At 52.4% G+C, this 27,364-nt stretch overlaps 1 protein-coding gene across 3 annotated transcripts in view; it reads left to right on the forward strand.

The window, feature by feature from the left end:
- The window catches only part of Myo7a (myosin VIIA), a 68,761-nt gene that overhangs the window by 15,456 nt on the left and 25,941 nt on the right, over window positions 1–27,364 (forward strand). For 2 of the 3 annotated variants that reach the window (XM_021165941.2, XM_021165942.2), the window contains exons 3-23: window positions 1,680–1,832; window positions 6,028–6,212; window positions 6,666–6,787; window positions 6,870–7,012; window positions 7,179–7,292; window positions 8,704–8,857; window positions 9,770–9,846; window positions 10,118–10,237; window positions 10,893–11,035; window positions 11,704–11,914; window positions 12,464–12,599; window positions 13,307–13,413; window positions 18,882–19,019; window positions 20,754–20,912; window positions 21,193–21,285; window positions 23,225–23,319; window positions 24,411–24,495; window positions 24,967–25,185; window positions 25,522–25,629; window positions 26,563–26,772; window positions 27,159–27,362. In XM_021165941.2, coding sequence (XP_021021600.1) covers window positions 1,680–1,832; window positions 6,028–6,212; window positions 6,666–6,787; window positions 6,870–7,012; window positions 7,179–7,292; window positions 8,704–8,857; window positions 9,770–9,846; window positions 10,118–10,237; window positions 10,893–11,035; window positions 11,704–11,914; window positions 12,464–12,599; window positions 13,307–13,413; window positions 18,882–19,019; window positions 20,754–20,912; window positions 21,193–21,285; window positions 23,225–23,319; window positions 24,411–24,495; window positions 24,967–25,185; window positions 25,522–25,629; window positions 26,563–26,772; window positions 27,159–27,362 — 2,976 coding nt within the window. Of the gene's footprint in view, window positions 1–1,679; window positions 1,833–4,875; window positions 4,894–6,027; window positions 6,213–6,665; window positions 6,788–6,869; window positions 7,013–7,178; window positions 7,293–8,703; window positions 8,858–9,769; window positions 9,847–10,117; window positions 10,238–10,892; window positions 11,036–11,703; window positions 11,915–12,463; window positions 12,600–13,306; window positions 13,414–18,881; window positions 19,020–20,753; window positions 20,913–21,192; window positions 21,286–23,224; window positions 23,320–24,410; window positions 24,496–24,966; window positions 25,186–25,521; window positions 25,630–26,562; window positions 26,773–27,158; window positions 27,363–27,364 lie in introns of all 3 variants that reach the window. The other variant, XM_029479536.1, reaches the window with a different exon arrangement.

The following is a 27,364-nucleotide window of genomic DNA, read 5'->3' on the forward strand; positions in this document are numbered from 1 at the left end:
ATTCAGGTCTCAGCTTAAATGCTCCCTCCTTGGAGCAACAGTCCTCAGTATCTGCTCACAGTAGCTCTGTTGAGTTAACTGACCTATTTAAGAAGGAATTATGGATCAGAGGGTGGGGCAAAAGGCAGTAAATAGCTGCCCAGAGGCCCTGTCCTCTGGTTCCATCCAGGGGCCAGGGACAGGCAAAGGAAAATTTCCAAATGGATCAGCTTTTATCAGAGTGTTTGGGAGAGAGGAATGTTCCACATGGTGCTGGAAGTGTAGACGAGTCCTTGACGTCACTGCTGGGCCCCTGGTGCATTGGGAATGGCTGGGTGAGGGCCTGGAGTGGATTAAGTTTTCCTGCTGGAGTGCCATGGAATGCTAGGGAAGCTGGAACAGGGCTCTGGCTGGCCCTGCCCTGACCCTTCTGAGCAGATGGGTGAGCTACCTCTTCACCCCTAGAAGCAGGGGTTGAGCTGAGGCCAGAGAGGAAAAGTGTGGACCAGTGTGTGGCTGTCATGGCAGCAGCCATTAGAGAGTGGGATGGCCAAAGTCACGTGACCAGATCTGTCAGGAACAGCCTGGGACTGAAGCTAGATTCCTCCTAGGGACTCCCGTTGGAGCTTGTGACATCTAAGAACAGCTAGAGGAGATACAAGTTTGCAGGGTCTTGACAGGTGTGTTACATCTATTAGCAGACCTATGGATTTGGGAGGCTGGAGCAGAGAGGTTCCCTCTATCGGCAGAAACCATGTTTGTTTCCGGCTCAAGGTGAGGGAAAGAGAGTGTGGGTGGGCTGGGGCCATAGCCGGGACCACAGGTCAGAGTCTGGTGATATGAAAAGGCTCTTGACCCCAGCGATCCCAGGAAATTGAGGCTCTATTCTCTAGAGGGAAGAATTCAAGACCTTCCTAGATGCCCTCGTCAGCCATCTGGTGGCTGCAGAGATTACTGCAAGAAAGTGAAGCACGCGCGCGCGCGCGCGCGTGTGTGTGTGTGTGTGTGTGTGTGTGTGTGTGTGTGTGTCCGCGTGTGTGTGTGTGTGTGTGTGTGTGTGTGAGTGAGTGAGAGAGAGAGAGAGAGAGAGAGAGAGAGAGAGAGAGAGAGAGAGAGAGAGAGAGAGAGAGACTATTGTAATTCCCACCTCAGTTCACAGGTCCAGAAAGTCTCCCCTCTCCAGCTTCATATTATTTACCAGCCAGGCCTGTGGCGAACACTCTGGGGCCAGATGCCCATTGCTATGGTCCCTGCCCAGCCCTCACAAGCCACACCCACACAGCCTGGCCCCTGGCCTGGCCTTCTCTCTTCACTTCTTACAGAAAGTCTCTCTTCAGTCAGGTCTCTGCTAGTTCTCAGCTCCTCCCCACAGCAGCTCTGAACAACTCCCTGACCGTATGTCTTGCTTTATGTATTTGTTTACTGATGCCTGGATTTGAAGCCGAGCCCTTCACATTTGAGTTACTGTGCTTCCCTCTCTACCTCTCAAAGTGACTGGGGAACCTGAGGCCCTTAATGATAACCACTGGTGGAGGGCAACATCTTGGCCTTGCTCCCCTTATGTGTCTGTGGGCTGTCTTGATGGGAAGAGACCAGTAAAATCCCCAGATTCAAGCCAGTCAGAACCGATCACAGACGCATCCTCTGCCCAGCCTGGGCTCAGGAGCAGCAGCTGACATGAAGCGCTCTGCCCCCTGCAGGAACACTGGATATCCCCTCAGAATGCCACCCACATCAAGCCAATGCACCCCACATCGGTGCACGGCGTGGAGGACATGATCCGCCTGGGGGATCTCAACGAGGCAGGCATCCTTCGCAACCTTCTCATTCGCTACCGGGACCACCTCATCTACGTGAGTACCACCCATGGCTACCCCTGTGCCGCACCCAGAGGTTCAGACTCCTGGGACTTCGTTGGCTCTGCCATGGGTGCTCCATTTGAGGCCCCTCCCCTCCCTGGGTCCAGGCTCTGGGCTCTTTAGATCTAAGTCTGGGGCAGGAGTTGTTTATAGGCCTCAGAGGCTTGGGAATTGAAGGCCAGGGTTGCTCAGGGACAGGCTTAGCATTTTTCCAGTTAGGGAGCTGGGGGCTGTTACCCTGAAGCCTCAAGACCAGTGGAGGCAAGCTAAGAAGTATGAGTCCTTAGAAAGGAAAAAGGACCACAGACTCTCATTAGAACCAACCAGATCACCTTCCCTATGGAAACACCACTGGATCTTAGTGGAATGCAGAAAAGTGCTTCCATAGAGAAAATAATAAATTTGGTCTCACCCAGCTGGGACATCAGGGACAAAGGTGCTTATGCCAGGCAGGACACACGTCCTGGAGACCTTTAGTAAACTGACACTCCAAAGGTTTCACCAAACCCAAAGCATTTTACAATTATTGAGGAAACCAAAGACTTTTGCTTATTTGGATCATAAGGTGATATTTATGGTATTAGAAATTAAAAAAGAAAGCTTAAGATATTTATTCACCAAAAATGGCAGGCTAGGTGTATCTAAAAGCAATGTGACCAGACCTTATATCTGGAGTTGCAGCGACTTATAACTCTGCAAAGATAGGAATCTTCTTGGCATTGGCCTCCTACTGATGAAAAGGGCCTTGTTCTGAGTTATTATTTTTAAAATGAACTATTTATCGTATGTGCTTATGTGCGTGTGAGCTAAAGCCACCACATGTGGAGGGCTGAGAAAGGCTTTTGGGGGCCATCTCTCTCCTTCCACTGTGTTTTGAGGCAGGGTTTCTCTTGTCACTGTCCTGCATGCTCTATGCTAGCTGGCTTGAGAGCTTCCAGCCAACTCTCCTGTAGGAGTGCTGGGATTTCAGATGCGTGTTCTTGCATCAAAGTTTTCACACAGGTTCTGGGACTCCAACTCTGGCCAGTCTTAACCTCTGGGACAGTCTTGCTGGCCCTTTATGGTTAAGTTTTAACCAGGTGTGTGTACTATAAATTGTAGATTTCCTTCTGACTGATTGCAATGGGACCTTCCTCACTGTGCCACAGGGGAAAGACTGTGTGTACTCGGACGGTGTGCATGTGTCTACATGTATGGGTGTTTATCTATATGTGTATACATTGACACACATGTGTTTGATGATGAGTACTTGTGTATACATTCAGGTATGGGATCAAGCACACATACGTGGACACATGTGTACATACCTTTACATGTGTGCACATATATATGTTCTTTCTCCACATGCAGAGTATATCTATACACAGTATTCGGTCTTTCCCACCAGTCTCATCCTAGACCTCATCTTTGGTGGCTAGTGTGACCCTGAGTGTTGACAGATTGTTCCTTAGATCCCTTCTCTGCTAGTCCTTGGAGATAATCAGAGATGCACCCTCTCAACCCATGACTGCTAATCACTTAGTCACAGGACAGTGCTCCCGTGTCCTGTATCTGTGTTAGGCAAAGGCCTTGAAACAGTCACCAAGCAAGCATCCAGTAAAATGTACTTCAGAGAACACATGGGGTACAGTGAGACACACATAACACCCCCACTTCCTGTTTTTGTTTGTTTGTTTTTCTTTTTTCGAGACAGGGTTTCCCTGTATAGCCCTGGCTGTCCTGGAACTCACTTTGTAGACCAGGCTGGCCTCGAACTCAGAAATCCACCTGCCTCTGCCTCCCGAGTGCTGGGATTAAAGGCGTGTGTGCCCATGCCCGGCACACCCCCACTTTCTGAAAGAGTTGGCTCCTAATGGCAAAGAGGCACCAGCTAGGTGAAAGGCATGGCAGTGTTGTCCAGCCTGGTGCAGCAGGAGAGGGAGGGGCTTTGGACCTCAGGTTCAGTGGCCGCCCACCTTGTCTGCAAGATAAAGAGTAACAAGGCTCTTTTAGGAAGATGTATACCATGACCTGAGGTTGTAGGAAGCAGGAATGGGTCCCAGCAGAGGGCAACGCAGCGAAAGCCCACCTGGGCTGCAAGTGGAGGAGAGATGGAGCCCGATGGGGAGCTAGGTGGGGACCAGGAAGGATATGGTAGCCCAGAACACGGAGGCCAGCTGGGGTAACAGGGAGCAAGACGTGGAAGGCTCACCTGGGTGAAGGGCGTGACAGTACTGGAGGCCAAGTTGAACAGGCTGACAGTAGGTCTGAAGGAGTGCTGGCTTGGGAGTTTTAGTGGCCATCATGTGGTGGCCTCTAGGAGGTGGGACACAGAGGAATCTTGCACCCATGAGGCCTTAGGGTTTCATGCAGAATGGAAAGGACCCTGGGGCAGTAGTGGAATAAGAAGGTACGTCCAATAGCACCAGGAAGTCTTGGGGTTGTTGCAGCATCTCCATATTTCTTCCTGTCGCTTCCCTGCCGTTGAGCTTCTCATGGTGACTCTGTAGGTTGGATCCTTGGGTCTGAAAGAGTAGCAGCTATCAGTCTTCTGTAGTTGCCAGAATGACCTTTCTCCAGCAGATTCCCCCAAATGTCATGGCCTTTCACACTCCGATCCGCTACTGCAGTCCAGATGGGGGGGCTCCCGGAGCACCGATGCTGGGGGCTGTGGAGTGACTGGCCATATGCTGGTGACAGGTGTCACATTCTTAAGCAAGTCTTAAGAAGGGAGTAAGGTGGCAGTTATGCCTCTGCTACCCTTCAAGGGTGGCACCTTTGTCTCTGCAGTGTCTCTGGGAAAGGGAGTGTTTCTTTCACAAATAAGCAGACTGAGGCTGGCCAAAGCTATGTTCCTCGAAGCTGTCTCAGGTGGGGATGGGTTCCCCACCTGAAGATAAGAATCGGCTACATTCCACAGTTGCGTGGGATGGTGTGTAACAGAAGGTGGCCACAGGGTTCCTGCCCAATTGTTTAGCCTAGGCCCAGGTTCCTGGGGATGTCTTTGTGGCCTCTTTTCCGTTGACTGGTTGTCTCTCTACCTGTTACTTTGTAACAGACCAGCTGTGGAGGGCCGGTGAGTAGCACAGTAATAGCCCCGGTGAGGCTTGTTGGCTTGGCTGGGCTACTCCTCTTGGCTGGGCACTCCTCTTGGTCTCCTTGCTTCATTTCTTTTTCTGGGGGGCAGAGGGGACTCTTGGCACTGAGCTGAACGGTGAAAGCTAGTCTTACGTGCTCCTGGCTGCTTGGAAGAGTCGGCTTAAGACTAAAGGAACTTCTATGCTCTGGAAATGGAGTCTCATGGCTTAATCAGTGCTTCTCTGCACAGCTCCCCTAGCCTGGGCTGGTTTCCCTGCATGCCACACTGGGCTGAGCTGCTGGGGAATGGTGGATGCTCTGGTATCATGCACGGAGTCCTGGAAAGGTGGTAAAGGTTGGAGAGACAGCAGAGGCTGCTGCCTGCCCTGCGCAGACACATTTGTCTCCAGCCTTCCTAGGCGCCAGACATCAAAACATCTATCACCGACAACAGGCGAGGCCTGACCTTTTCTGGCTTGGGGTGAGGCGGGAGGAGGGAGGCGGGAGGATGGAGGAGTAAACCCATGCTCTCCTGACGCTTCTCTGTGTGACAGGACCCAGGGTACAGCCGGACATCTTGCCCATGCTCTCATACAGCCTGAGGTCCCCAAACTGAGACAGACCTGAGCAGGAGGGCTTCAGGTCCCCGGGCTCCATCCACAGGGCACAATAGCCACTCTGTCCTGGGTGGAGCTACAAAGAAAGTAGCCACCCAACCCCAGCTCCTTCGGTACCACATTCCATCCCCAGCCCTCTGCTCTGCATGACTTGGCCCACTCATAGCTTCCTACCATCCCAGTCTCCCCTCAGGACATGGTCCAGTTTTTAAATCTTGCTCTAAAAGTCTTAGGTACAGAGATTGGGGCTAAAGGAAAGAGCCAGTATTTGAGCTGTCTCTGCTTTGTGCTTTGAATCTGAACAGTCCCATTGTACAGATAAGACAATGCAATTCAGGCTTGGGGACCTCTGGCTGTCCCCTCCTCCTTTCACCAAATGTCTCTGAGCCAGACCAAAGGCCAGTCTGAGACCCTTCATCGGCTCCTGCCGTGTCTGTGGACTCCAGATCTGTGCAGGGCAGAGACCTTCGCATCCCCAGCAGATGGTGCAAGCCGCTGTCCCTTGCTGCTTGCAGACGTACACAGGTTCCATCCTGGTGGCCGTGAACCCCTACCAGCTGCTCTCCATCTACTCGCCAGAGCACATCCGCCAGTACACCAACAAGAAGATAGGGGAGATGCCCCCCCACATCTTCGCCATTGCTGACAACTGCTACTTCAACATGAAACGCAACAACCGGGACCAGTGCTGTATTATCAGGTAGGTGGCCTGGCCTTCCTCCCATTGAGAGGCACAGTTCCGCTGCCCTGCTAACACACTAGGAATTGTTCCATTGTTAGACTGCCAGGGGGCTCCCCAGGAGCTGGCTGTGCCCTCTGTGCTGTGTCATTGTGTATGGAGTCACCCCCACGTTCCAGATCTTACAGTTCTTTTCTCTTAACCCTACAAAGACTGATGCTAGCTTTTCAGGTCAACACGGTCTCCTGAGGGTTCCTATTAAGTGATGGTCAGTTGAAATCTGTCTTCTTTGCTCTTGGGCAAGGGAAGAGGTCAAAATATCAGTTGAGCAGTTCACATGATTCATATTCTTGACCAGGAGGGATGGGGGTGTGGCAGAGCCTTTCGTCCCTGAAGACTCGACCTATTGTAACAACCTGCGGCTAGTGCCACAGCCAAGGCTGAGGACTTGCCCATGACTCCCACCCTCTGCAGCGGGGAGTCAGGAGCTGGCAAGACAGAGAGCACAAAGTTGATCCTGCAGTTCCTGGCGGCCATCAGTGGACAGCACTCATGGATCGAGCAGCAGGTGCTCGAGGCCACCCCGATCCTGGAAGGTAAGGCCAGGTTCTGAGGGTGAGAGCCCGGGGCTGGCACTGGGTCTATCCAGGCTCACCTGTGATCCCTGCCACCCTGCAGCATTTGGGAACGCCAAAACCATCCGCAACGACAACTCTAGCCGCTTTGGCAAGTACATTGACATCCACTTTAACAAGCGTGGTGCCATCGAGGGCGCCAAAATAGAGCAGTACCTGCTGGAGAAGTCACGTGTCTGCCGCCAGGTGAGCCCTGGCTCCCAGTGAGAGTCAGTGCCCGGAGCAGCTGGGTGGGCACCGCAGTCTGGGCCACCTGTTAGCACACTGTACTTCCATCTGGTCCTTGAAGTATTCAAGGTCCCCTATGAGACCCCTGCTCATGTGTGTTTCCAATCCTGGTGCCCACTTCCAGGCCCCTGATGAGAGGAACTATCACGTGTTCTACTGTATGCTGGAGGGCATGAATGAGGAGGAGAAGAAGAAGCTGGGCCTAGGCCAGGCTGCTGACTACAACTACTTGGCCATGGTGAGGCCCAGGTGACAAAGTGGGGTAAACACCTTTCCTGGTTATGTAGGGCAAGACCAAACTTGGCAGTGTGGCACTGCACCAGCCCAGCCAGGCTTTGTCTGTGCCTTAAATAACGTTCCCTCACTTGGGCATATGTCCCTAGTGAATCCTTATCATTTCTCAAGGTCAACACAGAGCCTGGGAACACAGCACAGGAGTCACAGAGCCAAGCACACGGACCTGCTCATAATGGAGACTTTACAGGCTCCTGCTGGGCCTCCCAGGATGGAGGGAGCTGGTTGCTGAGGCCTCCAGGATTTGTTGATGGCAGGTTCTGGTGCTGGTTTCTGGTGCTCTGTGGCTCTGGGGCAGTGCTTCTCTCTCCCCCTTTGAGGGTTGATTGACCCTTTCACAGGGGTCACCTAAGGCCATTGGAAAACACAGATATTTGCATTACAATTTATAACTAGCAAAATTATAACTATGAAGTAGCAACAAGATAATTTTATGGTCGGGGGTCACCACAATATGAAGAACTTTATTAAAGGGTCGTAGCATTAGGACGGTTGGGTGCCACTGCTCTAGAGGCTGTGCACACAGCAGGCTAGGTTAGAATTCCAACTCTATCTCCCTGGAGAGAACCTATTTGGGATTTAAGGTGTTGTGGGTAGGACAGGACTTTCTCTTCTGTAACTAGCTAGTGGGCACACTCACTCCCCCTCTGTCTCACACACAGACATACCACACACCATGTATACCACATACCATGTACAACACATATACCACACACATACCATACACACACACTCAGACAACACACACATATACCACACACACATCAAATAAACAGATACACCACACACGTGATACATTCCACACAAACACACACACACATGCACACACATGAGCACATACGTGCACACACCATACATACCACACACACACACAGGCACATGCACACACACACACATATACACATCACACCACACACATGCACACATACACAACCATACCACACACACACACACACAGGCACATGCACACACATACACACATCACACCACACACACATGCACAACCATACCACACACACCCCACACACACTCCTGCACACACACCACACATATACTCCTGAGCAGGCTGTGTCTACACTTCCCCTCTGTGGTTCACGCATGGTGACAGTTGAAGGGAACTCCCCCAGGAGTGGGCAGCACCCTGGAGCTGTGTGGAGCTGGGTAAGGCGTTGGTGCTGTGAGCTGTGGTGAAAAGGAGTGCTTGGGTGAACTGTATAGTGTCCAGCTCTTACTCATGTCAGGGTGCCCCAGAGAAGACCACAGGACCATTCTACATATCCTGGGCATTGCCCTCCTGACATCCCCTGACACTTCCCTGTCCTCCCATTTTGTGCTATGCCTCCTCCCCTGCCCAGGGTAACTGCATCACCTGTGAGGGCCGCGTGGACAGTCAGGAGTATGCCAACATCCGCTCTGCCATGAAGGTTCTCATGTTCACAGACACGGAGAACTGGGAGATCTCGAAGCTTCTGGCCGCCATCCTACACATGGGCAATCTGCAGTATGAGGGTGAGGCCCCACGGTGCCACATACCACTCAGGGTAGCATGGCACCCACCTCCCAGGGGTTGGCAGTGCTGTCTGCTGCAGCGGGCATTACATGGAATGTGGGCTGGGAATTCTCCCAGCCTGACTTCAGTCTCAAGGGTGGTACACAGTGTGGCAGTCCCCTCCCCAGAGCTGGCAGCTGAGGTTTTCAGAGTTGACTGCAGCCCTTTAAGATCTCTTCCACATTTGGTTTCTTCTGTAAGGCTTAGTGTTTTCAAGAGAGGCTAAATCTTGGGGTTCACACTGTGGCGTGAATGTCCGAACAGCTGTCCGTAAGGGGGAAGACAAAGCAGGGCGTGCACACTTATTTGACACCACTGCATACTAGAGTGAAGTATCCATTGGAAGTGGTCCATTGGAAGAAGGCATTGGATTACACTTTGCCTTTCCACAGGTGTCTAGCATGGGTCCCAGGCAAAATAGAAGCTCTTGGAAGTTCATGTAGTGAATGAGTGTCCCCAGAGCTAGGCAATCCTGGGCTAGTAAGTCTGGAAAGATAGGGGGAAATAGGTGCTTTGAGTAAAGAGATGACATTAAAGGCTCTGAGGCCCAAGAGAAGGAGGTTTATTTGGTGAAAAAACAAGTTTACAAAGCTTGTCCCAAAAGTACCATGGGTAGAGGCTGAGAGGGAGCCACCAGAGGGTCCAGCTTGGGTGCTAGGCTCAGCGCTAGGTGCTGGCATTTAGGGTCCACACTCTCATGGTGACCACAGGCTTTTATGAGACTATCAATCAGATGTACACTGACCATGCAGATCATACCCTCTGTGGGCAGGGCAGGCCCCCGAGAATAGGCATGGCAGCCTGCTCTTCTCAGGTGGCACCCCCTGCCCCTCTGTCTCCCTGTGTGATGCTGTGTCCCTTGCTGCTGGCAGCCCGGACATTTGAGAACTTGGATGCGTGCGAAGTCCTCTTCTCCCCATCGCTGGCCACGGCAGCTTCTCTGCTCGAGGTCAGTGCTAGCCTCTCCCACTCTGTCTGTCCCTCTGAGGGACAGCTGGCTCAGTTGGGCTGAGGTGGGAACCAGCTGTGGAGGTCTTGGATGGGCGAGTTCTGTTCAGGGAGCAGTGTGTGGTCCTAGGCCACTGTTCCTACAGTGGGTGGTGCTGAGGGATCTGGGCTGGGCCTCTGTGTTATCTGGGGAGACATGAGGATGGGAGCCAAGTGGGGTGAAAGGGGACAGTCAGGCTGGGGCTGGGCCAACATCTGGGTGTTTGCTCTAGGTGAACCCCCCAGACCTGATGAGCTGCCTCACCAGCCGCACCCTTATCACCCGTGGGGAGACGGTGTCCACCCCTCTCAGCAGGGAACAGGCGCTGGATGTGCGAGATGCCTTTGTCAAGGTGGGTGAACGGGGTGGCCGTCTGTTCTATTTGCCTTCAGTTGTGAATGGACAGGTGCAAGATGTTTCCAAAGCAGGTCCTTGCTTGGCAGTCTGTGGACTAGAGTGCCCACTGAAGTCTGACTCTCTGATGCCCAGCTTCCCTCTGTCAGCTTCTAAGCCCTAAGGCCAGGCATCTTAAAGGAGCTGGCTCTGCATTCCCCAGGGGCCCTGCTTTGTCCCCCAGGCTTGCTTTGATCAGCTGTTCTCAGCCAGGGCCACCCTCTTAGGTCTCATGGGGTCTGGCTGGTGGAAGACTCCCAGTCCTCATGTCACTACAGGCATATACTTGCCAATCAAAAAGTCCCTAATCTGTACCACCCCTGCTCCAGCTGGATTCTGGACCTTTAAGGTATGCAGAGGATGGAGAGATAAATAAGTGAAGATGCTAAACTCCAAGGTGACTCCTTCCCAGCCTCGGGTCAAGGGAAGTTCTAAGGGAGCAAATGAGTAATTGCCGAGGCAAGAGTGCATGTGCATAGCAGGGACAGCCTCAGGAAGACTTGGGGGCATTAATGTCACCTGTAAGGCTGGGGACCAGACCCATTGTGTCTAGGAATGGTGACTGCCACTCAGGGAGGGTCTACCTTGCCCTGTGGCTGATGGGTGCCTTTCAGGGTATCTATGGGCGGCTCTTTGTGTGGATTGTGGAGAAGATCAACGCAGCAATCTACAAGCCACCCCCTCTGGAAGTTAAGAACTCTCGTCGGTCCATTGGTCTCCTGGACATCTTTGGATTTGAGAACTTCACTGTGAACAGGTAATGTGGGGGACCCCATGTCTCTTCCTCTAAGCTACACTGGCCTGCCTCCAAGAACAGCTTCAGGCTTGGGAAACTTGACTTCAGTCACCCTGGAGAGCCTTTTCATGTCCAGTCCCAGATCAGCTGAAGCCAGCCCAATTGGATACTGGGGAAGGTTTACAGTATTCTGGGTACTTGGAAGGTGGTCTCTCGTCTCTGAGCTTATGACTAGAGACACTTCAAGTCACTTCAATTCTTGTAATGTAGAATGTCACCGAGTCCCCAGGACACCATACTGAAAAGGAGAGTCAAGGATACTGCTTAGCTGGGCTGGCATCAGGGGTCTCTCTGCTTGCTTGGATAGTGTCAGCCTCGGCCTCTCAGTGACAATCTGGTATCTCTCTATGACCCACCTTCCTAGTGTTCTGACATCTCCCCTATGTAGGGTCTGGTCACTCAAGGAAAGAGTTCTGAGCCTGGCTTCTAGCCTGCCTCTCTGGCCTTGGGCATGTCCTTTGCCCTTGCCGGTCCCCAGAGTCATCTTCAGCATAGGAGTTGGACTTGATAGTTGTACCCTAGCCCACGTGATGGGAGTCTTGTGTCAAGCTGTGATCTAGGTAGAGCCGGGTCTGGGTGACAGGGCAGAAGTTGGGTGCCACATGTCCAAGGTCCTCTTCCCTCTGCAGCTTCGAGCAGCTCTGTATTAACTTTGCCAATGAGCACCTGCAGCAATTCTTCGTACAGCACGTGTTCAAGCTGGAGCAGGAGGAGTACGACCTGGAGAGCATCGACTGGTTGCACATTGAGTTCACTGACAACCAGGAAGCACTGGACATGATTGCCAACCGGCCTATGAACGTCATCTCCCTCATCGATGAGGAGAGCAAGTTCCCCAAGGTGGGCTCAGCAAGCCTCAGCTTCCCCCAGCATCTGCAACCTGGGAGAAGCAGCATGCACCTGTTCTGGTGCTCTGCGCTGATTCTAGGGGGTTCACATGGGGAGCAGGGGTTGTCTGCTCTCCACTGGCCCTGGGCCAAACCATCAAGATTTACACAGCTGCTTTCAGGATAGATGCTAATGATAGAATAGATGCTAATGATAGAATTGGCTTGACCTGGGGAAGGAAACATAGTATTGCTCTCAGGGGGAAACGTTGAGATTAGAGAGTCTTGCTCTATTGATCAGGCTAGCCTTGAACTCCTGGGCTCTAGACATCCTCCAGCGCTAGCCTTCTAATTATTTTAGTCACGAAAAACAGATGCCCTAGCCTGGAATGTGCATCTAAGGTTATGTGGTTCACCCATCTCACAGATTGGCAGTGAGGCCAAGAGCCCGTGTCGGGGTGTGATGGCGGTAGCTACTGAGAAAGTCAGGGGAGGTTGGGAGGACATGGGTAGGGAGGTCCTGGAAGGCAGTGGCTTGGTAATAGCCACTCTGTTCCCTCAGGGCACGGATGCCACCATGCTGCATAAGCTGAACTCACAGCACAAGCTCAATGCCAACTACGTGCCACCCAAGAACAGCCACGAGACCCAGTTTGGAATCAACCACTTTGCAGGCGTTGTCTATTATGAGAGTCAAGGTACAAGCGGTGATGGGTGTCTGTCTCTGTACTCCAAGCCCTCTCTGTCTCTAGGATAGGAGTGAGCCCACAAGGTGCAGAGTTCAGAAGGGACATGCCATCTAGTGCTTTACCTTTTACTTTATTTTTGTCTTAAAAACAAAAGCAAAACCAACCAACCAACCAAAACCAGACAAGGTCTCACTGTGTAGCCCTAGCTGGGTGGGGACTCACTGTGTAGAGCAGGCTGGCCCGGAACTCATGGAGGTCACCTGCCCTAGCCTCCTGAATTCTGGGCTTGCTTTTGTTTTTTTTATGATACTGGGGATAAAGCTGTGCTGTACAAGTGCTCCACCCCTGAGTTATAGCCCCAGCCCTTCAAAAGATGGTTTTTAAAAAGACACATGTGGATTTGGGATTTAGCTCAGTGGTAGAGTGCTTGCCTAGTAAAGGCAAGGCCCTGGGTTCCATCCTCAGCTCTGAAAAAAAAAAAAGACACATGTAATTGTGGCAAAGCATATGTGATACAAAGTTTACCATTGTAACTACTGTACATTCAATTCAGTGGCATTATGGGCATTTACAATGCTGTGAGTTTACCACCACCTCTCCCAGGGCTTTCCAAGACTTTACACAGAAGTCAGTCCGCTCAGATGTTGTGGGTTTGGGGAGCCCTTGCCCAGAGGTGTGGGGGGGTGCAAGCTATGACTGCTCTTTGCTGCTACCAGGCTTCCTGGAGAAGAACCGAGACACCCTGCATGGGGATATCATCCAGCTGGTCCACTCTTCCCGGAACAAGTTCGTAAAGCAGATTTTCCAGGCTGACGTTGCTATGGTAAGATTGTTGGATGCTCCTTTGAGCAGAAGGGACCCTGGAAGTCAGGCCTGAATCTCTACCCCACCCTGAGTCTTGTCTATCCATGGGGCCCCTTGAACCCCAGATGAGATGCTTCTGTCTGGTCCTCCCTTACTGGCCCAGGATATGTCTGGGGTATGAGGCTCAGAGAATTGCTATGTGGGAGGTCACTTGGGACTTTACCATGGAGGCCCACCTCTAGACAGTCACAAGGGAAGACACAGGATTGTGTGGCAGATGGACCACCCTGGACCCTGAGCTGATACAAAGGAGTGCCTACACTGCCCATTTGATGGGCAGTTGGAGTTTCTTGCTGGACTCTATGGCTTTTATCCCGTTCTTTTCTGTGCCCCTGTTTCCCAGGGCACAGGAGGGGAAGCAGGGAGGGGAGAACCACCATTTTCCCGGGCCTATGCTGGTGTCTGACCTGTTGGGATGGTGGCCAGCCTTGACTTCTACCCCAGGCCCTCCAACCCAGTCTCAGTGGCTGTTTGGCTCTCACCCACACCTCTTCTGCCTTACCTGCCTGTGGTTCCCCTTATAGTTTCTCTGTGGTTATTCATCCGGCACTGTCGGCCAGGCAGCGGCTTCCTCGAAGGTAAAAGCCCCAGCCTGGGGCCCAGGATGACTGTGGTGGGAGATCTTACTCCAAGGGAGAGAGGGCTGGATTTTTCTGTCTTTTGTGGAGTGTGGTTTTTTTGTTTTTTGTTTTTTTATTTTTGTGGAGTGGTTTTTGGAGTGGTTTTTGTTTTTTTGAGTTGTGTGTGCTGCAGTAATCTCGGTTTCTTAAAGAGGAAACTGAGGCCTACAAGAGGAAAGTTGGAGAAGGTTCCTGAGCCTTTTCTGCCCTACTCCTGTTATTGTACCTGCTTCTATGCCCTAAGGACTCAGTGGGACTCTGATGGCACCCTTAAGTATAGGTACAGGTGGTCTTCTGTTTTGTGGATGCGGGACTGAGGTCAAGTGGGGCGGGCTTCATTTACGCTAATGACATCCTTTGGGTAGATCAGTGAGAACAGCTGCTCTGATGCCCACATTCCGGTCTTGGCTGCAGTGGCATTCCCATTCCAAAGGAGCTGGAGGCCCTAGGCTACCACCGTCCCACCTCCTCTTTGCTCCCTGCTTCCCAGTTCATTGTCTCCTCTCTGCCAAGAAATATGTGTGGTAACTGCACACATATTTGGCCTGTTTCTGGGCCCTCCCAGAGCCTTCGGATAGACCCAACACCCTGGGTGTTACGGGGAGGAGTAAATACCAGGTCTGTCTATGTAGGGACTGTCTTCCTAACACACACACACACACACACACACACACACACACACCACATTCTTTCCTGGCTTTGATACATATAGACACTTTTACAGTGATTGACTGTGACCTTGAACAAGTCCCTTCACTATGCTGAGACAGGTTCCAATCCTGATGTGACTCAACCTGTAGTCTAGAATGGGTCACGTGTGTGCAGGTTTGTGTGTGTGTGTGTGTGTGTGTGTGTGTGTGTGTGTGTGTGGGAGAGAGAGAGAGAGAGAGAGAGAGAGATAGAGAGAGAGGGAGAGGGGGAGAGGGGGAGAGGGGGAGAGAGAGAGAGAGAGAGAGAGAGAGAGAGAGAGAGAGAGAGAGAGAGAGAGAGAGAGAGAATGAGTGTGTGTGTGCATATGTGTATGAAGGCCAGAGAGCCACCTCAGATATTGTTCCTCAGGAGCCACACCCACCCGCCCAATCCCCCCTTTTTTGAGACAAGTTTCCTCACTGACCCAGTGCTTGCTCACCTTGTAGGTTAGGCTGGCCAGTGAGTTCCTATTCTGTTCTGCCTGCCCTGCCCCACAGCACTGGGGTTACAAGTGTGCACTGCCACTTTTTGTATATGGGTTTGGGGGTCTCTGTGCTTGCAAGGTAAGAGCTCTACCAACTGAGCCACATCCCCAGTCCAAGAACGATCTGCAACTGCTGAAATCTTGACTGCTTTCGTGCAGGAATTGCCCTAAGACAGTGTCGTAGCTATAGCTCTTCCCTTGGGTGTACACCTACAGTGCATGCTTACAGGAACCTAAGCCCTCTGCTTGGGCAAGTCCTGAGTTCTCATCTTTTGACTCTTGTGCCTGCTGCCCCAGGGCAGTTCAGGGCATCATGACCTGCCCTAACCTACTGACATAGGGGTCAGTGGAGCAGAGGTAGGCCATCTTTCCAGGCATGGCTGTACCTGAATGAGTGTCTCATCCCAGTCAGGTCCACAGGACAGCTGCTCCCTTCTGCTCATTGGCAGATACTGACACCATGGTGACATCCGCCTCCCCTTAGACCCTCTCTGTGCCCACTGCACATTGGCCTTTGAACTTTGTTGGCTTCAGTCTTTGCTTCATCCCTGAACATCCACCGATGATGCAGGAATCAGGAATCACCAGGAAGGATGCTTTCCCTTGAATAAAACAGAGCCAGAGGAGAACCTGTATGGCTGAGGCAGGGAGAGCAAATCCCGCACACCCCTTCACCTACTCAGCCATTCACTCTTTCAGTCTACAAATGCGTATTGAGTGCCTTCCATATGCCACATACTGCCTAAGTCGCAGGACACAGCAACAAACAAGTGGAAACCAAGCCAAACCAAACCCCGTTGTTAGTCTAGTGTTCTAGCAGAGGGTTAGTGAGAGATCCAGTAAGTTACTAAATCATGCAGTGTTATGGGGGGAGGGCATGGAGCAGGATGATGCTGGAGGGGGGTGTCGGTGGTAGGCCCTGTGATTGTACATGAGGCACAGGACAGGCATTTCTGGACAATTGGTAGGAACTGAAAACACTACCCCTCCCCAAGGTGGGCTTTGCAAGGAGAAGGATGGTTATGTACAAAAGTTCCAAGTGTGCTCCAGGCAGAACCAGGAGGCTGGAGTCCCAGGAAGGGTGCAAGCCCATGGTGGGAGCCAGAGGCTCCTGGAGTAGATTCTGTGGCTGTCATGGATCCTCGTAGGGACCTTGGCTTTCCCCGGAATGAACTGATGTCACTGGACAGTCCTGAGTGGGGAGGGATGTGGCTGGTTTCCTTACCCCCGCCTCCAGCTGCTTTGTAAATAGTGTTGTAGAGTGCCTGACATGGTGCAAAGGCCAAAGTGTGGAAAGGAGAGAGATAGGCTGAGGCAGGACCCAACCATGGGAACTGTAGGTAGCATCAGATTCTGGGAAGGACCTGATGGCTTGTCCCATATAAGAGAAGGGTCATGAGGAAAGTTCCGAAGGACTTGACTTGCACAGCTGGAAGGGGACAGTCTGCGCACCATAGAGGACACCGGGAAGCTGTGCAGCTGTACCCCAGGTGACCGAGGAGTTTATGTATGTCCTGGTGCACATAGGCCCTGGTGAGATAGAAGTGAGCGAGGCAGACCTGTCCTCATGAGGCCCCAACAGGGAAGACAGACAGAAGGGAGCAGCTTCAAGATGACAGACTCTTGAAGGGTGTGTGCCCTGTCCGGTGTCGTGCGTGTTATGCTTGTGCATGCAGGGGTATGTGCTGTGAGAGAGGTGTGTTGTGTGCTCTTTCTTAGTGTATGTATGTCATGTATATGCATGAGCGCTTCAGGGTGTGCTTTCTGTGTGTCGATGTCATGGGGAGCGAGCATGATGCATGTATGCACAGAGTATGCATGTCACATGTTCTTTATAGGATAATGTTCAGAAAGTGTGCTGAGTGTTGTGTTCTTACCATGTTTGTGTCATATGTGTGCATTTATTCTGGGTGACATGCATGCTGTGTGTTAATTATATGCATTGTCATGTGGAGTATGCATTCTGTGAATGATTTGTGTGGTATATGCATGCCTGGTGTGTACAAGTCGTGTCTGCTATATGGTATGCATGCTGTATGCACGCTACACATGTTCATGTAGTGCTTGTGTTGTGTACCACATGTGTAGCATCTGCATGCCCAGGTGTCACCTGTGTGCATAATACCATATGATGCATGTGTGTGTGTCATGTATGTGTGTGTGTGTGTGTGATGTGTGTATTCTCTGTGTGGGAATGTGTGCATGGTGAGATATGTACACTGGGTGTATGTATGCTATGTGCTGTGTATGCTCTGTTTTAAACTATACGCTCAGTGTGTATGTACTGTTGCTGAATCAAGAATCCTGAAAAGGCAGAACAAATATTAACCTAGCCCTAGATCCCCAGAACGAAATTTGGAATGTTCTTCAGTGGAACTTGAGATGAAAAGTACTTCTTGTTTCAGAACCAAACGTTTGCTTTCCTGCAGGGCTGACTAGAAGCTATAGCGTAGCACCTGGATTTAGTGTGAGTTAAGCACCTTTATCTTCCAAATACCCGACACACGTGCTCTGCACTCCAGATTTTAAAGTATTTATTTTATATGTGTGTGTGCCCCAGTATATATAAATGCAGCACAGGTATGCAGGACTCCTCAGAAGTCAGCAGAGGGCGCCAGATGCCCTGGCGCTGGTGTTACAGGCTGTGAGCTGCTAGCGAGAGCAGTAGACTCCTCTCTGTTCAGCCATCTCTCCAGCTCCCTGCACTCCATACTTTTGATGCTAAAGGACAGGATTGAATTATAGCTCTAAAAATGTAAAAGCTTACAACAAAATCAAGTTTACTAGTGAGTTTTCACACAAAAATGGCCAGGAAAATAATCTGTAGTAGTACCGTGTTCTCTCTAATCTGAGTTCTGCAATGTTCTAGAAGGCTCGTTTCCTGTTTGCTTGACCTCAGCTCTTCCCGAGTCCCCTTTATTCCTGTTATTTCCCAATGTTCTGAGAAGACAACATATAGGCAGGGGTGCAGAGAGCCTGGGTGGCTCATGCAGCAGCTGGGAGCACAGAAGCTGGGGGTGCAGCAGCTGGGAGCACAAAAATCTGTCTTTGCAGGCTTGTCCAGGTCACCCACACTGCCCCAGCCTGCCCACTAATCCTATAAGCAGAGGAGGGGAGGTCATGAGCTGTGCTGTTACCTCTAAGGTTCTCAGGGGGTGCAGTGCCCACCCCAGGTGGCTGCTTACTGCACTTGGACTCTCCACCTGTCCCATCAGGCGGGTAGATGGCAATGTTTTCACTTAGGAAACAGTACAGACTCAGCACCCTTTATTGGTCAGCTTAGGCCATACATGGGGCTTGAATTTAGGCTTGCCTAACTCCTGTCACTAAGATGACCTCAGTATCTTGAGGACACCAAGTGTGAACCCCTTTACACAGAGAGGCACTGCTGCTGGCCCAGAGTCTCCCAGCTGATGGTGGGGGGTCTGGATGACACTATTGGAGCTCCCTGTAGTGGGTGTCTGAGGTCCAAGCTCCAGCCCAGACCAGGGGTGTCACAGGAGATCCCTAAATACCCCTAGACTGACCTTGGTGACCTTCTCTGGTGCTCTCCTTCCTCCTGGACAGCTGTTGGAGGGTGGGAGGGGGAAGAGGTGGCCCCTCCCATCACTGTCTGTCTGTCCTCTGCCACAGGGTGCCGAGACCAGGAAGCGCTCGCCTACACTCAGCAGCCAGTTCAAGCGGTCTCTGGAGCTGCTGATGCGCACACTGGGTGCCTGCCAGCCCTTCTTTGTGCGTTGTATCAAACCCAACGAGTTCAAGAAGCCCATGGTGAGCCTCAGAGGGGATGTGGTGGGTAGGGGTGGAGGGTGGGGAGGGAGGGGGCAAAATGGATGAGGTAGGTGGGCAGTGGAAAGCCTTGTTTTCTCTGGGGACTAAAGGGCTTGTCAAGTTGCTGAGGGCATAGGGGCTCCACAGTCACGTTAACCTTGGCTTTGCTATCTCCCAGCTGAGCGGTTGTACCTAAGTCAGACACTGCCCTGTGCCTCAGTGTCCTTGAGAATGAAAACTCCCCAGAGACCATGCCTGAAGATTGTAGAGTGCCTGTAAAGTGCTTAGTAAATACAAGTGTGGCTCGTGCTGGGGCCCCTCCCTTGAAAGCTCTCCTCCTCTCAATTCAGGGCCCACCTCCTCCATGAAGTCCTTCTGGACTCCTTTGCCTGAAGGTCCCTCTTTTTTTACTATTAGTGACAGCATTTGTTAGCCCTTCCATACACCGGATAGAGTCCCTTTCAGCATATTGCCTATGAGGAAGTGACAGTCCTGAGTTGTCACATGGGGGCTCAGGGATTGAGGGGCTCAAGTGCCACAGGCTGACTAGCTGCTAGCTCTCTGTTTCAGGGCAGGCCCTGTGAGGTGTTGTTTATCCAAAGGAGGGGGGAGGTCCAGGGGAAGCTGGGTGTGGGGCTTAGGGAGGGAAGGAAGGCAGGGGAAAGTGGCCCAGAGGGAGAGGAAACGGGCTACGGAAGCTGACCTTCCGCACAGGCTGTCCCCGCCAGGAAATCATTTCCCAGAGTGGGTGAGTCCCATCCTCTTCAGCCCTCAGGTACCCTCTGGAGCAGGGCAGCAGGGTGACATGGCTGGGCACTGGCTCCCTGAGGCCTTTTCCCAGCCCAAACCTCCCCCTTTGCCGCAGCTTGCCCCCTACCCCACCCTTCCATTACACCTAGGACAACATCATTCACGTTCTTCATTTATGAGATCTTGCTGTGTAGCCCTGCCTGACCTAGACCTTGCTATACAGATGAGCTCACAGGGACCTATCTGCCTCTGCCTCTTGCTTGCTGGGATCCAGCATGACCGACCCACTGCTGACATGATGTTGTTCTTAAAATAAATCCTGCCCAAGTATCTCCGCTGCAAACCTTCCCTGGCTCCAGCCACCCATGGGACAAGGCCCAGACTTGTAGCCTGGTCTCCCTCACAAGGCCCCTGTGCCTGTTTTCTGCATTTTTGGTCCATCTGAACTCAGGGTGTAGCCCTGCCCTGGAGCCATCACAGTGGCTACCTTAAGGCAGTGCCTCTTCCTCAAGGCACCACAGCCAGCCCCTGGGGAGTTGTTAAAACAACTATGGTTTTGCATAGAGGCCACTTACAGGGCAGCCTGGGGTTGTGTGGAGTACCCACCTCCTGGCCGCTCCACTGCCACTGCGTCCTGGCCTAGGCTCTTCAGCCCCCTCCGTGTTCCCCACAGCGGGGCTTACACTTTAAAGCTTCTGCTCCGCACATGCTTGTCCTCCTCCAGCCTTGGAAGACCTTTCACTAATATCCATGAAACCGCCCGTGTCTTCTCTTTGATCTGGTCCCACAGTACACGGTTGTCCACCTGCAGGTCCCCACTTCCTGCTGCCATGTGGGTCTGACCAACAGACCTTGCCTCCTGCCTGGCTTTGCTCTTAGGAGACCTCGACTTCTGTGTGTTTCTGTCCATGCTGGTCAGACAGGGGGCAGGGCCTGCATCCCAGTAGTGGCCTTGCCATGATGCCTTTGGTTCTGGCCCGGCAGCTCTTCGACCGGCACTTGTGTGTACGCCAGCTGCGATATTCGGGCATGATGGAGACGATCCGCATCCGCCACGCTGGCTACCCCATTCGCTACAGCTTTGTGGAGTTTGTGGAGCGCTACCGGGTACTGCTGCCTGGCGTGAAGCCAGCATACAAGCAGGTATGAGGCCGGGTATACCAACAGGGCAGAGGACCCCAGTTTTATGGGTGACAGTGACTGGAGCTTGACATCTATTTGACCACATCAGGTACTGCTACAGGGTAGAAGGGCACCCTGGAAGGCCGCCATAGTGTTTGTCATTGGCTTGAGGAGAAAACAGATTTCACAGAAGGCAGGGCCAGGCTGGGTCAGTCAGACAGACCTGTCTCTCAATCTTGAGAAGGACACTTGGGGGGCCTTTCCATTAGTTATACTGTCAATACCCCTGTCTTCTGCCCAGGGTGACCTCCGAGGGACATGCCAGCGCATGGCCGAGGCTGTGCTGGGCACGCACGATGACTGGCAGATTGGCAAAACCAAGATCTTTCTGAAGGTGAGTGCAGCCTGTTCTGGCTGCCGTGGCTTTGCTGTGTTCAGAGGCCTCCATGCATGGGATGTTTCTGAGGGGGCTCCAGGGTATCTTGGGGTGTGTGTGTGTGTGTGTGTGTGTGTGTGTGTGTGTGTACATTAGAGATAACTCATGGTGCCAGGCACTGACTCCAGGTTAGGAATGGATGACAAAATGGGTTGTCTCGTCAGACCCATGCCAGGCATTCAAACCTTGAGGAGTCTGAGGTGCTTGGCTTGGGGGCTTCGGACAAGTTACTTAGCATATCTGCCTTCCCTTCTGTCTATGACAGGCTGGACCTGTGACGGTCCAGAGTGGACCTCAGGTTCCTTGTGGTTTCTGCAGGCAGGGTCATGAGGGTCAGCTGTGTACTATCGTCTGTGGTTCTGTCTTAGCATCCAGGAACAGCAGTTAGGGTTCCTGGCTCCCACAGCCTCCTAGGAAATGGTGAATGAGAGCAAGAAACTGGGCCTGAGCAGTCATGGCCCTGGAGAGCAGCTGCACAGTCAGTGTGGGCTTCCTCATTTCCATTTCCTCTGTCCTGGTGACAGAGCTGGGCCCCTCCTCTGTGGGGGCAGGGCTGGATGCAGGACAACTGGGAGAAGAAAGGGGGTGGGGGTGGGGAAGCAGCCTTTAGTGGGGTCTGGTTAGGGGTCTATTTAACTCCTCTTGATGTGGGCTTTGAGTCAGCCCCTGCATCTCCTATGCAGAAACAAGGGCTTCAGCACTGGGAAAGAGGTTTGCGTTCCCTCTGTGTTCCTTGACAGCCGGTTGGACAGAGTTCTGTGTGCCCAACCTCCCAGTGTCTCCCTGCTAGTGGTGTGGGGTAGAAAGTTCTGTGCCCAATTCACAGGTTCAGAGAAGAGCCAGGGACTGAAGTCAAGCTGGAGGATGCAGGGGGCAGGCTACTGACCTGGGCTATCAAGTGCCAGGCACGTGTTAGAATAGAGAGCAGGAGGGATGGTGAAGGCACCTACACCAGAAGACTCACGGGCCCACTGTCCTCACGCTCACACATCTGTACTCTTTAGGAATACTTCTAAGAGCCCACATGTCCCAATGCCATCCCCCCATTCACCCATCCCCCCATCTGCCGGTTCATCTGCTCTCTGAGAAGGCCACGGTGAGCTTCTGATTCTCACCCGGTGTCTGTGATTATAGACTGGTTATTTTAACCTTCCCCTGTGAGGCTCAAAGGCCAGGCTGCCAATCAAGGACACATCTGCCTGCTCTTCTGTGGCTCTCACACACTACCCAACACTACACATACCCATGGAACACTTCATATATGTATGTATGTATGTATGTATGTGTGTATGTATGTATATACATATATGTATGCATACATACACACATATATTTATATGTATATGTATATACATATGTGTATACATACACATATATATGCATATATGTGTGTGTTTGAGTGTGTGTGTATATATATATAGCCAGTGAAGTTTCACATTTCATCTCACTGGGAGGAGGACTAGGCTTGGAAATGAGGAGGGTAAGGGAGGGCTGGGGATGTCAGTGGGACCTGGAGTGGTCTTGAGTGTCAGGTTGGCTCATATGCTATAGCGTATGTGTAGAAGGTCATAAGAAGGTTGCCCAACTGCATGTGGAGGAGAGGGTCAGAGGGGGACTGATGGACACCAGGGGACTCCTGGTAAGGAGTCTGCTACCAAGATCCTAGATAGAAAAGTAACAGGATCCAGGGCTGAGATGATGATAGGGGAAGCCAGGAAGTGACATGACTGCGGCACTCCCCAGTCTCCAATCCCCAGGTTTCTGGCTATAGGAGGCCACTGCACGGCCTCAGCAGGGTCGGAAGTCCGAGTGCACATAGAGCCATGACGGGAGCCTAGCTCTGCCTGGATTGAGTAGGTGGCCCTAGGGGATGTGGCTTAGGGGCTCTGTCTTTCAGGACCACCATGACATGTTGCTGGAGGTGGAGCGGGACAAGGCCATCACAGACAGAGTCATTCTCCTGCAGAAGGTTATCCGGGGCTTCAAAGACAGGTCTGTGTCAACCTCTGCTCTCCCACGTGAACACCAGGGTCACACGTGCATACCGATGGTGCACACACAGAAACCATCACACGTGTGCATGGCATGCACACATGGTCACAAGGTCACTGAGGAACACAGGTTCAAGGTTCATGCAGCTCTGCCTTGTCACAGAATCCAGACCCCACAGTCACTTGCCCTTCCCACACACATGGAGACAAGAGGTGTGCTTACAACATTCCGCTCATCTAGACAATATTGGGGCTTTTACCAGCTACAAGGAGTAGCTCATACTCTACATTAAGGACATGCATACACCTGTGATAGCCCACACATGGCAAGACCAACTCTAGAGTACGCTTCAGGAACCACAGAGACCCACAAACTGCCTTGTTTGCAGTTCATCTGGTCCTTTCCTCTGTCTCCCTTTTACCTGTGAGTCTGCCAGCCTCTTCCTCCAGTGTTTCTCCAGTGTCTCCTCCACCCCCACCCCATCCATCCTCCCTTTGGCTCTCAGCCTTGTTTCTCCACATACCCAGTTTGCAGGCCCTGGAGTGTTGGCTTGTGCCATGACATACCTACCCTTCCCTCCTGTGTTTTCTGATTCTCAGCAGACCCTTGCTGTTGCTGTGTGGTCTCTGACCCATCAAGCCAGAGGTGACTGTGGTATCTGAGAAACAGCCTACTGTGTGCAGGGGAACAGCACTGGACTCCTCAGAGGCAGACAGTGACAGGGGCACCCAGGTCTTAGCTTCCTCAGCTACAAAGTGAAGGGAGTTGGACACTGTAAAGCTACTCCTTGTGAGTTACTTCATTATTGATGTGGCCATCCACTCACCCGCTCAGCAAGCATCTTTCTGATTTCTTCCTTAAAGGTCTCTTGGGATAAGACTGCCAGGCAGGAAGGACAGACACAGGCTTCACTCCCCGTTCCTTCCAGATGGTAGCACTGTGGTACAGAGATTCTATGCTTTGCCCAACATCACATAGCTTGCCGATCACAGGACCCGGATCCAGTGTGCTATCTGGGCACATCTGGGCCCTGGCTGGCTCTGGCCACCAGCTATCTGCTCTGGAGTCACCCAGCCCTGTCTCCCTTCCAGGTCCAACTTCCTGAGACTGAAGAGTGCTGCCACACTGATCCAGAGGCATTGGCGGGGCCACCACTGTAGGAAAAACTATGAGCTGGTGAGTCCCCTCCCCAGTCCCAACCCCTGATTCTGTTAGCCAGACTGTGGAAGCAGGCTGTTACCTTGGCAGCAGGACTTAACGTGCAACCTGAGGATGCCCCAGCCAGCCCTACCTTACCTTCAGTCAAAGCCCAGACCTAGCTCTAGGGGCTCACCCTATGTTTTGTGATCTTTGCTCTTGGAATATTTTGACTCTAAAACATGAGACTTTGGAATGATCCACATACAACTCTGTGGGACATCTGGCTGCAACCTGGACTTGGATTAGAGAGACGAGCAGAAAAGGACACTGGTTAGTTGAGGCTGGAATTCTTGGAAGGATGCAGGCTTCACTGTGGGGCCCTGTTTGAATGACATAGATGGTACCTTGGTGGGTCCAGTCTGATGGAGGCTGGCACAGTGGGTGTTGCTCTGGTCCTCACTCATCCTGGTGGGATCTCAGGTCTGAGCACGCTCACTGTCCTTGCAGATTCGTCTTGGCTTCCTGCGGCTGCAGGCCCTACACCGCTCCCGGAAGCTGCACAAGCAGTACCGCCTGGCCAGACAGCGCATAATAGAGTTCCAGGCCCGCTGCCGGGCCTACCTGGTGCGCAAGGCCTTCCGCCACCGCCTCTGGGCCGTGATCACCGTGCAGGCCTATGCCCGAGGCATGATTGCCCGCCGGCTTCACCGGCGCCTCCGGGTTGAGGTGAGAGGGTTTCTGAGCCCCAAGAGTGGGTGGTGTCTAAGTGTGTACTACCCCACTCAGGTGTCTCCCAACCCCTGCATGGTGCTGGCTGAGGAAGCCAAAGCCAGAAGGGAGTCTTGGCATTCCTTGCAGGGATGGACTAAGGCCCAGGTCCCTCGTGAATTTTAAGGAGACAGACATATCTGGTCTGGCTCTGGGATCCAGTGAGACCCATTGCGACCAAGGGACCAACTCAACTGCCTTTTGGAGCTTGGGGGAGATGGGGGAGGGGTGAGGCAAAGCTGTGACAGAGCTGTGACAAGGACAACTTGTTTCTCTGGCCACTCCTTTCTTCAGTACCAGCGGCGTCTCGAGGCAGAGAGGATGCGTCTGGCAGAGGAGGAGAAACTCCGAAAGGAGATGAGTGCCAAGAAGGCCAAAGAGGAGGCTGAGCGCAAGCATCAGGTAAGCCAGACCTCTGTGCTCTCCCAGGTAGCTGCTCTACAGTCTGGCTCCATGACTTTTCTCCATTGCTGGCTGCTTGTCACCTGTCCCTGCCATCTTCCTCCCTCCTCCTAGGAGATACTTCTTCCTAGTCCCCTCAGCACACAGCCACTGAACAATCACATGGGGTTTGGGCTGTGTCCACAGTACCTTCCTGGTTAGCGGTGACACCCAAAGCAAAAGCCTGACAAGGGGGTGACTGGGGTCACACAGCCTGACACAAGGCTGTCAACCACAAATGCCACCAAACACTGAAGTGCGGTTCATCCAAAAGCCATGGCTAAAATTGCGAGGTGCACATAGTATTATGACGACTTAGCTACAGAGAGGCAGGATGTAAGGTACCCTGGAGTAATTTTTATACTGATTGCATGCTCTAAGATGATACTTGAAAACATAACTTAAATAATTAAAGCATTATTAATATTGGTTTTATTTATCATCATCACCAGCAGCAAGCACCACCACCACCACCACCACCATCATTATCACCATCATTATTTTGCCTTTTAAATGTGGCTCACATTAATCTTTTGGTCAGCTCTAGTACAGTTCCCAGTTCCACAGCCCAAGACTTCATGGGTTTTGTGGCCTGGAAACAGGGGAGGGCATGGGAAGGGAAGAGTAAGCAGGGGAGGGTATGGAGGCAGGGGTGGGCAGGGAAAAGAGAGTACTAGAGGAGGTGTCCTCCTGTGGTCCAGGGATGCTGGACATCTGTCTGTCTCAGATGGGGGCTACAAGCACAGTCAGCTCACCCCTGTGTCAGAGCCCTAGTTGGGCTGCTGCTGCTGTTTTCGCTGTTGCTGGTTGCTCCTGGGCTCCCTGAAGACAGCTGTTCTCGGAAGCTATGTTGCTCGGTGCTGACTTACTTCCTCTGCATCCCCCCAACCTCAGGAGCGCCTGGCTCAGCTAGCCCGCGAGGATGCGGAGCGGGAGCTGAAGGAGAAGGAGGAGGCTCGGAGGAAGAAGGAACTGCTGGAGCAGATGGAGAAGGCCCGCCACGAGCCCATCAACCACTCAGATATGGTGGACAAGATGTTTGGCTTCCTGGGGACTTCAGGCAGCCTGCCAGGCCAGGAAGGCCAGGCGCCTAGTGGCTTTGAGGTATCAGGACTTTGGGGCAGGACTTCCTGAGACACCCCAGAGCCTTCTATGTCTCCTGTCACATCCTTTGTCCTGATACAGAAGGCAGTGGTGACTGACTGGGTGAAGGACTATGGGTCTCAGACCCCATCCAGCCTCTGCCTGCCACATGACCTTGGTCCACCCGCTATCCCTCTCTGAAGCCATTCTCAAACTTTTATCTAATGTCCTTGAGGATCCTCTATGTGCTGGGCTCTGTTTGGACAGTGGAGAGAAGCAGCAGAGGCCTTCTGGGAGGATGAGAGATGAGAGAGAGGGGGTGTTCAGTGCCGCTTCTGTTCTGGGTCTGCAGGCTACAGGGCCCGGCCTAACAGTTAAGTAAGACATACCCCCTCTGTGTCCATCAGGACCTAGAGCGCGGACGGAGGGAGATGGTGGAAGAGGATGTTGATGCTGCCCTGCCCCTGCCTGATGAAGATGAGGAGGACCTTTCTGAGTACAAATTCGCCAAGTTTGCTGCCACCTACTTCCAGGGCACAACCACACACTCCTACACACGGAGGCCTCTCAAGCAGCCGCTGCTCTACCATGACGATGAGGGTGACCAGCTGGT

The sequence above is a fragment of the Mus caroli genome, unplaced genomic scaffold, assembly GCF_978045245.1.
Source record: "Mus caroli unplaced genomic scaffold, Mus_caroli_1 scaffold_8, whole genome shotgun sequence".
In the NCBI taxonomy this organism is placed as follows: Eukaryota; Metazoa; Chordata; class Mammalia; order Rodentia; family Muridae; genus Mus; species Mus caroli.